We start from the raw sequence: 10,227 nt of genomic DNA, 5'->3' as shown, positions 1-10,227 counted from the left end.
CAACAAAGGCTGACTTACATAAAATAAAAATAAATAAACTCACATGTTTTTTGAGCCTGTAATAGATCCACTGACATGTTTCGTAAATTTTCCATTCGTTGACTCGTTGGCACGACGTCCGTGCTATTGCAGGGGTTAGTAGTTGACTTTCATTAAGACTCAGGTTCTTCTTCATGCTTTTGGTTCCAAATTTATTGAACAATCGAAGAAGAAGACAAACACATGGCGGTCAAAATAAACGCAAGGATGGTGGCGTTTGTGGCACACACACTCGCCTTAGTCGCATCGTTGATGGTTCTTTATTGGTCAATAAGTTATAGAGGTGGATTTGCATGGGAGTCTACGAACAAGAACCTCATCTTTAATGTCAACTCTTCTCTTTACATCTCTCTGTTTATTCGTTATGTGTCTCACATCTACGTTGACCAGTTTTGGATTTTGTATATTCTTAGCCAATTAATTAGATAGTAATCTCTTTTATTTCTCATTATTGTTTAAGATCTGTGTTTTTTTTTGTTGTGATGCTTGAGCTTAAGCTTAATCAGTAGGCCTAAGTCAGTTTCTTCATTTGCAAGTTATTTTTTTCTGAATTTATGTTTATTTATCTTTTTATATAGCTTCATCCTGTTTTGATGCTCATCGGCTTAATAATTCTGGGAGGCGAAAGTAACAAGACAATAATAAAACTGATATACCAAAAAAAGATGATATTTTTACTTTATGCAGTCTAAATTGTGAACGTTTTTTTTTTCTTTCAAATTTACTAAGCAATTATAAGTTACAAATGGCTTCGAATTGAGAAACAAAAGAAGAAAAAGATCCACCTTGTTCTCCACGCTATTGCTCTGAGTCTCGGAATTTGGGGGATATGTGCTGCTTTCAAGAACCATAACAAGTCACACATCCCAAATCTCTACAGCCTCCATTCTTGGATTGGTATTGGAGTCATTGTTCTTTATGCCTTCCAGGTAAAATAATTCATTAATTCATGAAAATATATCTTTACAATCGAAGTTGTTGATAGAAAAGGCTTCTTTTTGTTTACCTTGCAGTGGCATTATAGCTTTATAGTCTTCTTCTTCCCAAGAGGATCATCAACTCTTAGAAGCAACTTGCTTCCATGGCACGCGTTTCTCGGCCTCTTTTGTTTATGTTCTTGCCGTTGGAAACTCGGCTTTAGGGTTTCTTGAGAAACTCACTTTCATGGAAAATTCAGGGCTTGACAAATTTGGATCAGAAGCGTTTCTAGTCAATTTCATGGCTATTGTCACAATTCTCTTTGGTACTTTTGTGATACTCACTGTTTCTGCCAAGCCTGCTCCTTCCTCTGATGAATATAACAATACCTACTCAGCTATCTGACCTCTCTTTTTCCCTTACAAGTCTCTACTTCCATAAATTGTTTATCACATAATGTTGTCGTTTCATACGTGAAAGGTTTGAACCAAAATTTGTATTAAAGATTTGCACTTTGCAATTACACAAGGAAAACTAATATGCTTTTCCCTTCCCTAAAGTTGTCTTTATGAACAAGATATCCCAAATCTTTACTTCTTTATTTCCAATCGCCTCCAAAGTCTTCGTTCATTAACTTCCCACCACCACGCTATGTTTCTTTGCATACCCAAATGAAATATCTTCATCTTCAATCTTTCTTCCCCCTATCGTTGTTTATATATGCCTTATTAACATAAGATTGATCTATTTTCTGAATAAATCAAGAAACAATAATGGTGAAGCTAACAATAGTTGGTAGGGTTGAAGATGGACTACCTCTTGCACAAGATCAACCCTATGTAAACCAACAAGACAACATTTTAGTTTCTTGATGTACAAGCAACAAGCCGAATTCCATCTTACACAAATCTCCAAAGGCTCATTGTTACATCCAAAGATGACCATATTGCTCGATCATCATTCTTTCAAGTGTTTGAAGAGCATATCTGCCAAAACAAATGGAGATTTTGGTTTATTATTAGGAATTTTAGGTCTTTATTGGAATACTAAATTTTTGGCATATCCTCTGTTTTTTTTTTGTCTTTCTATTTATTTACTCATTATTAATCTCTCAAGTTTTGAAACGGTGAAGCTTCTTGGTGGAGAAGAAGATATGTTACATCGTGCTCTCGGATTCATCGTACCCAAGAAAGCTATTGTTTCATTATCTGCAAAAAGAACTTGATAAGCTCGACGAGACAGAACTGATCAAGACATTCTCAAAACCCTATAGCTTCGGTAAGATCATAGGGAGAATAAGGAAGCAATATATGGACACGAGAACACAGGCTAATCTATCGAAGCTGAATGCTTTGCGGGAACAAGAACTCCATGTAGTCACTGAGCATATGAATGATATAATACAAATACGACAACTTTTAGGTACTTTGTTCTTGATCGTCTTTTTTTTTTACCTTAAACTAACGTAATTTTTGTTAATCCTCTTTTTTGTTTTTTGTATTGTATTGCAAGAAACATCTGAAATAACGTCTTTGGATGCACGAACGTCTGTTTCAACCATTTGGCACTCACAATGTCTTCAGGTATTTGAAATAAAAAGCTAGACATGGTTCATCAAATTATGACTAATAATGTTTCACACTTTTCAATTGAATTTTTGGTCTTGGTTATAGTTAATGTTTGTACTTTATGTTATTACAAATTTTGCAGGATATTGCGTTAAAATGGACACCAGTGACGATCATTATTTTCGTTATTCTTGTTCTTTTCAAAGCAAGATTGATTATGACAGATGATTATTTAATTTCAACAATGATATAATCAAGTAATATTTTTAAAATTCAAAAGAAGAAGAAGAGTGTATATACGAAACATCCTCACATAATTTGTTATAAAATTCAAATGGTTACTTGTTAAAATAATTTGACTTTGAAATGTTGTTTAAGAGTAGTCTACGACAATAGTAAACTGTATGGAGGAACAAGAAGACAGACAATGACAGAGACATGAACCAAATATAAAATACACTTCACGTACAAATAATTTTTCTATTTGTATATACAGATTTTCTTGAAAATTTAATAAATAACTAAAACCAATTTGAAATAAAAGATCCAAGCTTTCCATTGAAAAAGTATACTTTGTTCATGTTTGATCTAAAAAAATCAGAACATTTTTCGTAACTTGTAACGCAAGTAAGTTGTTTATGTTTCTCTTGCGATTCACTTTTCTTGATTAAGTCTTCATTTAAACGTAATTTGGGTCGTTGGTGATGAAGAAATCTCCAGAAGAATAATAATTTGCATACTCATGATCAGGCTGTAAGAACTCTGTACGGAGCATGACATCCTCAAGTGAAGAGTAGTTGTTGTTGTTGTTGATCATCATTACTTCTTCGTCATCGATTTGATCTTGAGTTTGACTACTGTGCTTAGAATTTGTAAGAGCAGAGGAGTAGTCGATGTGCGGATTTGAAGAACTGATCCACTCGGAGAAGAACAGCTTGGGCAAGTATTTACCGTTGTTCATCATGTTTGTGTTGCTTAATTGTGGTTGTGGTGGTGATGAAGATGGTTTCTCTGCTAATTTCTCGAAGGAGATCACGTGATCTAGGGTTTCAGTTTCCTGCAGGTTTATTTTCCCGCAAGAAACAAGTGAAGAAGCAGACTCTGTGAGGTTTGATCTTTGAGTTTTGAGTTGTGGTTGAGATTTGAGCCATCTCTTCTTCAGATAAGAGTGCCAATAGTTCTTTATCTCGTTGTCTGTTCTTCCCGGTAAGTATTTAGCAATCCTTGACCACCTAACCAAATCCAAAATCATAATATCAACTTAAGGAAGAATCTACTAAAAGGAAAAGTTTTTCACTTAGGAGTTAGGACCGACACTTGAAGTTGAGCACCTTTGTGTTACATTACAACCCGGCTTATAATCCGGGAAGTATGTGGGTGAGTTATAGACGACAAAAAAGGGTTTACTTACTTGTTACCCAAGGAAGAATGTAAAGTCAATATGATCTCTTCTTCTTCTGCACTAAACGTTCCTCTCTTTAGCCCTGGTCTTAGGTAATTAATCCACCTTAATCGGCAGCTTTTCCCATTCCTTTGCAATCCTGGCAGAATAATGACAGTTAGTTGAAGAATGAGACTAACAATAATGATGCGAATTGAGAGTCTAATAACGGATTTGAGAGAGAATAAAGTAAAAGAAAAAAAACCAGCTAGGATGGGAACAGTGGTCCAGCAAGCATGACCATGAGAGATGATGAAGTTCTTGAGCTTCTGGTCTTCTTCAGGTGACCATAACCCTTTCCTCTGTCTTTGTTTTGGTCTCTCTCCAGATTTGGTCATCATCTTCCACGTATCCTTCTTTCTTTCTCCCTCAAGTCTTCTTAATTAAGAGATAATTTGTGTAAATGATGAATGAGAGAGAGAAAGAGACAGAGACAGACAGAGAGAAGTATATATTAGCATAGACAATTATGCATAGATAGAGAGACCATTTATTATAAACGCAAACGCATAAAAGCCATAATCTAGAGACTTTTAGGAATTAGCCACAAATGGGGCTGCGTAGTATATAATAAAGCACATATGACTCAAAAGAAATTGCATGTATACACGTGTTTTATCTGTGTATTTGTGATTAGTGCATATGTGTAATTAAGTATTAGGAGGTAGCTAGGATGGAGCCAGGATAAAAGTCTGGTGGAATATGTAAGCAAAGATTAGTTGTAAACCCAAGTCACTTGGTTTAAACTAAACTATACATTAATTGATGACAAATTAGAGAGAAGAAGGAACCTTTAATTGTTTTTTGCTTTCAGATATCTTTTGTTCTTTTCTTCTTAACTCTCTATGAAAAAAGTCTATAACGCCTAATAAAATATAGAGATTTTGACGAAACTGTGAATCACAACTCACAAGGAAACTTTTGTTACGATGATAAGATCGATGTTAGTATTAATCACAATGTTATCTATGATTTAACTCAAGTGGATATATATCACTTGTCTCCATCTCTTTACACAAAAGTAAACTCAAAATATCACTATCAATGTCAAACAAGTTTGTGTCAAAAATTGACTTAAGTACTTTGGTTCCGGATGCGTATTAAAGTAAAAAGATCAAGACTTTGGTTTTTCAAGTAAAAGCGCAAATGATGTAACTTGAGCAAATCATATAAATGAGTAAAATGTTCTCTTGAGGGCAAAACTTAACGTTGACAAAACAATCTTTGTCTGGTAGTCTGGTACGAATCAATGATTATAAAAATTAAAGAATTTAAAGAATCATCCAATCTTTGCAAAGGTGTATCTTTGCTAAGCTAATCAGAAGCGAGCGGACAAATTGGATTTTCCATAAACCAAACTTGGCAATATGTATGTATTTAATCAAAACCATATAATAAACTACTATCAATATAAAAGTTTTATTTGTTAGGATATTTATGTAATTAATATTGGTAGGTGAGTCAACACTTTCCTCCTATTTGCTACACATTTTTGTAACATTGTTTTTTTTTTTGGATTTTATTGATAATAGAAGTGTACATTTAAGAAAGGGAATATTTTGCATTTCCAATATGTAGCCACCAAATGGGTATGCTGGCTTTTCATTTTGAAATGCCTCCAATATATATGTTCTGATTCTTAAGTATATATTAAAGACATTCTCAAAAATACCATTAGAACAAGTTTTATTTCAAAAATGTTATCACAAGTTTTGTTTTAAAAATGTCATCACAAGTTTTTCTCTTTCTCAAAAATACCGCTACAAGATATTTTTTTTCCTAAAATAACACAAAACAAAAACTAAAATTTAAACCTTTAAAACTATATCATAAAGCCTAAAATATAAATCATAAACTCTAAAACTAAATCATCAAACTAAACTTTAAACCTTCAAAACTAAATCATAAACCCTAAAAATAAACTCTAAGTCCAAAATACTAAATTATAAATCATTAATTTTATTTTTAGTGTTTGTGATATTTTTAGACTAAATTATTAGTGTTAGTATTTTTGAAAAAGAATAGTATTGGTATTGTTAAAAATAAACTTTATTTAGTAATATTTTGAATTTTAAAGTACATTGGACGAAGATAAAGTCTTTGGTTTAGTTGCTCTGGTTCTCATTGTGTGAGTGAGTGGTGGTCGGTTTTGGATATTAGCTTGGTTTGGCTCTACATTTTAAATTCTTTCCATTTTTTTTCTAATATAATCAGCGTTTACAAAAAAAAATACGTTTCTGTTTTATTAATTTAGTTTTTGAAGCCACAAGTGATATGATGATGAATGTTTTTATTTAAGAAAATATTTTTTTCTTTTAGACACGACTATCGAGGAAACCTTTCCAACCAAGTTTTTCGGTGCCGGTAAGGTTTATGCTCGCCAACGTCGGGATCTATTCCCAATCAAGCTTTCCGGCGCCGGTAAGGTTTTTGCTCAACAAACTTTGATTTTTTTAGTTTGATCTTTTTCAAGTAATTTCCCCATTTTCCCCCTTTTTAACCCTTTTCAAACCCCAATAAAGTTTATCTCCGATCTAAACCAAGACCATCCCGCCGATCTATCATTTACCGAAGAGACTCTCTTCACAAATCTCGGGAAACCTTATTGCCCAACTCTCACTTTGGCAATCTTTTGTGAAACTAGGATTTTCCCCAGTGGACCTAGATTTCATCGTCAAATCAAAGACCAGCGGCTGCTCTTACCGATCTTTCACTCACCGGAGATGCTCCTTGCATTGCAAAACTCTGTGCCATCCTTGGACAGTCGTCACAGCTTCTCCCCATCTCGACAATCGGTCCTGAAGGTAGGATTTTCCCCAGTGGACCTAGTCACCAATGACGACTCTTGCCACGACCATTACAGGTTCCCACTGATCTCTCACTCATTGGAGAAACCCCCTGCATCGCAGATCTCTCCACAAGTCTCGGGCGGCCGATAGTCTCACCATCCATTGCGGCTTCTTCTTGGAAACCTAGGGTTTTCTCTAGTGGACCTAGGTCTCAAATTAGGCCCATTAGCGCAAAAACGATCCAAATCCATTTATTCTTTTTAGGTTGGTGTAATTAGCAAGCCCAAGTCCAGTTCTTCATCATCCATGCCTAACCATCACCAATTTCTGTATCGCCTTTCTCTACTCAATGGTTGAAGACTCCATTGGAGTAAGGTAATAATAGTGCTGCCTTGGTTAGTCATATATCTTACTCGGAACCTGGCTTTAGCTACTTTTAGGATTTTGAGGTTTGGTTTACAAAATATACTTATATATGGTCTTTGTTCCTTGAACTGCTCTAGCAAACGTGGTACTCTTGATCTTGAACGCCTTCCGTTCAATGACGAATACCAGTTAAGCTAGTCACCTGATGATTTCAAGCATCGTCTCCCAACCATCCCCATCACAATCCCATACCAAACAATGTCTATTGCGTCTTCCCGAAGTGATTCAACCATTTTGCTTTGGGTATCAAAGCAACCCTTAACCGACTACATCAACATAGTCCTCAGAATCTTTGTTGTCTTATTACTGTGGGTTCCTATCGGCCTGGTGGATATCGATGCATTGACTCTTTTTTCAACGTCACAATGTCAGATGACCGTGACCACTCAACTGTCCTTTGAAGCTCTCGAAGATGTCCTGCCGTTGTACCATGATCTCACATGTGCCATTAGACTTCCAAGCTTTTGGTTCATAGCTCTCTTGGATTCTACAATCGATGATCTCTTTTATCACCTTTTGGCATTGGAGAATGCCTTTTGTATTGTTTCTATATTGTTTCAAACTTTGGCTCTTGCTCCTTCTCTGTACTTGTAGCGTTTTTATATCTTGAATGAATGAAGCAAAGGGTTTGAAAAAAAAAAGATATGATGGTCTTATATTATGTTTTACTGACTGTCACACTCTTATATGGACTGGTCCACTTTCATGGGCATGTGGCAAAGTTTTGTATGGCCACTTTTCCCAATAAACCTTTAGGCCGGTTTTATTTTGCATCAAAATATATTTACATAATTTAAAACAAAAAAAGTTTTATTTTGCATCAAAACATTAATATAGTACATAATTTTTTTTTTTTGACAACAACATTATTACATAATTCTAAAGGAAAAATATCTTATTTTACATATATATAATATTGGCACATTGCATTGTTCAAAAATGATTTCTTCACCCCACAAAGGAAAGAGATTGGCTGATTGGTTATAGGGAATTGCAAACTCCATAAACATGTTACATTGTAGTTAGAAAATTGTTATACATATAAAAAATTCACATCATTCAATACAAGCAGAGGTCTTATATCACTTAAAATGCTATGGGAACAAGTTTTTACTTCCACACAATCATTCAACTTTTTTTATGCACTATAAAATTTGTTGATTATAGAGGGTAAATTACTTCCACACAATCATTCAAGTTTTCTTGTTGTCTGAACTTACGAAATCAAATACTTCTTTATAATCTAGAGGGTAAATTTTATATTGATTCTGTGGAGGAAACATGCTTCGCCGATATTTTCAGAAATTGAGATCGACCAACAACTCTCTCAATTTTTTAAAAAAAATATATTCTTAGAGTGCAAACAACAATTTTATAAATAAATAGAAGGAATGTGAACTCCAGATTTTCTATAACTTTAGATTTTTTACTATGTTTTTTTTTGTCTATTGGACTATTGCGTTTTGTCCTTTCTATGGCATAGTCTGAAAACAACAAATAACTAAGAAAAACAAGAACAAATTGCTAGATCAATAAAAAAAAATAAGTTCTTTCTTCCATCAGGCTTTTAGTAATTAGATGAATTGATTCAGCCAAGTCTTGAGGGATGTTCTAGACATTAAGATAAAACAATTATTAAGATTAAACATCTGAGAACTAACATGTATAAAATACATCTATTGTTTTTCTTCATCCTTGTTAGCAACATTTCTAGTAAATGAAAAAAGATATACTGAGAGTGCAAAAGCTTTGTCCTATTTATATAAAATAAATCTTGGAAAACGAATGAGAAATATTACTTGAAAATAAGAGCATTCCCTATGCTCTAAATCCTACAGATTGTATAGTCAATATTCACAATGTTAGAACTAATCATCAACTTGGAACTCGGAAATGTTTTCACCAAAACGAATAATATTTTTTAGATTCCGAAAATCATTTTCCAATTCAATATATGAACTCGCTTATATATCTTTTTATTTTCTAAAGCAATTAAAAGTCTCCTATATACCATCTATTTGTACACTTCATGTGCATATTCTTTTACTGATTATATATATATCTAATATAAAATATAAAATAATGATATCATCTTTTATTATAACCCTTCTCATATCCCTTGACAACCCAAGTTGTATCTCAAAAACTCTAGCTAATGGAAAAGAGTTGTCATTGTCATTGTCATTTTTTTTTTTTTTTGTTGTCGACAAACACTCCTTTAGATAAGTTACAGGTTTACAAACTCTCCTCTAAGGGGAGTCGAACGCATACCAGTAAACTTACACAAGAGGAGACTTGACCATGGTATGTTGTTTACAACACATGATACAACAAACCATGAAATAAAACAGAAAGAAACATAACTAGGCTTAAAAGCTAAAACAAAGGGATTAAAGACCCAAAAGATAAAGAGCTCTACTATGCTAGTAGGCCATCCAAAGATGGGGAGTGTGATCTGTTGCCAGACTGATAACTCCGACGATAAACATTGCCGCATAGGATTCATAAGATTCCTAGCAGGTTTACGCTTCTAATATTGCGCCTGAAGTGTCGAAACACCCATTCCCTGAAAAGGGAGGTCGCAAGAAGGACGAGAAATACATCTCGCAGTCCCAGAACCATAGTCTGCAAATAGAAGAGAAACCCAAAGCCATACGATTGCCAACCACGGTCCCGAGCAAGGCAATAAGCTTCGTAGAGAGATAAAGCCCTTGCGTATGGCTGGTGTACAATGATACACAAGCGTATCCATTCCCATTGAGATAGACATCAATGACGGAAAAACATGTTTTCTCCCATTGAAATTGATATGAGAAGACACACACCTCGCAGTTGAGGGATATACATCAAAAGGGTCTCTCTTTGCTCAACAAAGAGGAATTTAAAAGAAACTCTTTCCTCACAGGAGGATACAAGGGGCTCAGAGTACGACACTACAAATACCATCTTTCTAAGTGTGTTCGTACCGCCAATATGCGTTCTCGCATGTATGGTTGTGGTGAAGTTTTTAACAGCAATAATAAGTAAGAATAAAGATACCATGATT

At 34.4% G+C, this 10,227-nt stretch overlaps 1 protein-coding gene and 2 pseudogenes across 2 annotated transcripts; 2 read left to right on the top strand and 1 right to left on the bottom strand.

The window, feature by feature from the left end:
* The first annotated feature begins 219 nt into the window (after positions 1-219).
* On the top strand, positions 220-1,362 carry LOC104761234 (transmembrane ascorbate ferrireductase 1-like; annotated as a pseudogene).
* A 363-nt stretch (positions 1,363-1,725) lies between these two features.
* LOC104763396 (25.3 kDa vesicle transport protein SEC22-1-like) lies at positions 1,726-2,892 on the top strand (annotated as a pseudogene). Its single transcript, XR_015588490.1, has 4 exons — positions 1,726-1,926; positions 2,090-2,379; positions 2,470-2,540; positions 2,668-2,892. The product of XR_015588490.1 is annotated as a 25.3 kDa vesicle transport protein SEC22-1-like (transcript).
* A 19-nt stretch (positions 2,893-2,911) lies between these two features.
* On the bottom strand, positions 2,912-4,501 carry LOC104761233 (transcription factor LAF1-like). The gene is made up of 3 exons (XM_010484275.2): positions 4,172-4,501; positions 3,937-4,066; positions 2,912-3,757 (listed from the first exon to the last, which is right to left on the bottom strand). Exons 1-3 carry the CDS (start codon positions 4,305-4,307, stop codon positions 3,205-3,207), a joined length of 819 nt encoding a protein of 272 aa, XP_010482577.1. The 5' UTR covers positions 4,308-4,501; the 3' UTR covers positions 2,912-3,204.
* Between the last annotated feature and the right edge of the window lie 5,726 nt (positions 4,502-10,227).

Source organism: Camelina sativa, chromosome 18 (genome assembly GCF_030686135.1).
Source record: "Camelina sativa cultivar CO46 ecotype springtype chromosome 18, ASM3068613v1".
Classification (NCBI taxonomy): domain Eukaryota; kingdom Viridiplantae; phylum Streptophyta; class Magnoliopsida; order Brassicales; family Brassicaceae; genus Camelina; species Camelina sativa.
Note: the sequence above shows the minus strand (reverse complement) of the source record. Positions and strands in the feature narration are given on the sequence as shown.

Excerpts from the sequence above, each read along its gene's own strand:
- LOC104761233 (XM_010484275.2), bottom strand. The coding sequence starts at position 4,307 with ATGATGACCAAATCTGGAGAGAGACCAAAACAAAGACAGAGGAAAGGG. Across the intron at positions 4,067-4,171 it reads CACTGTTCCCATCCTAGCTG|GATTGCAAAGGAATGGGAAA; the intron begins GTTTTTTTTCTT and ends TTATTCTGCCAG. Across the intron at positions 3,758-3,936 it reads CATTCTTCCTTGGGTAACAA|GTGGTCAAGGATTGCTAAAT; the intron begins GTAAGTAAACCC and ends GGATTTGGTTAG.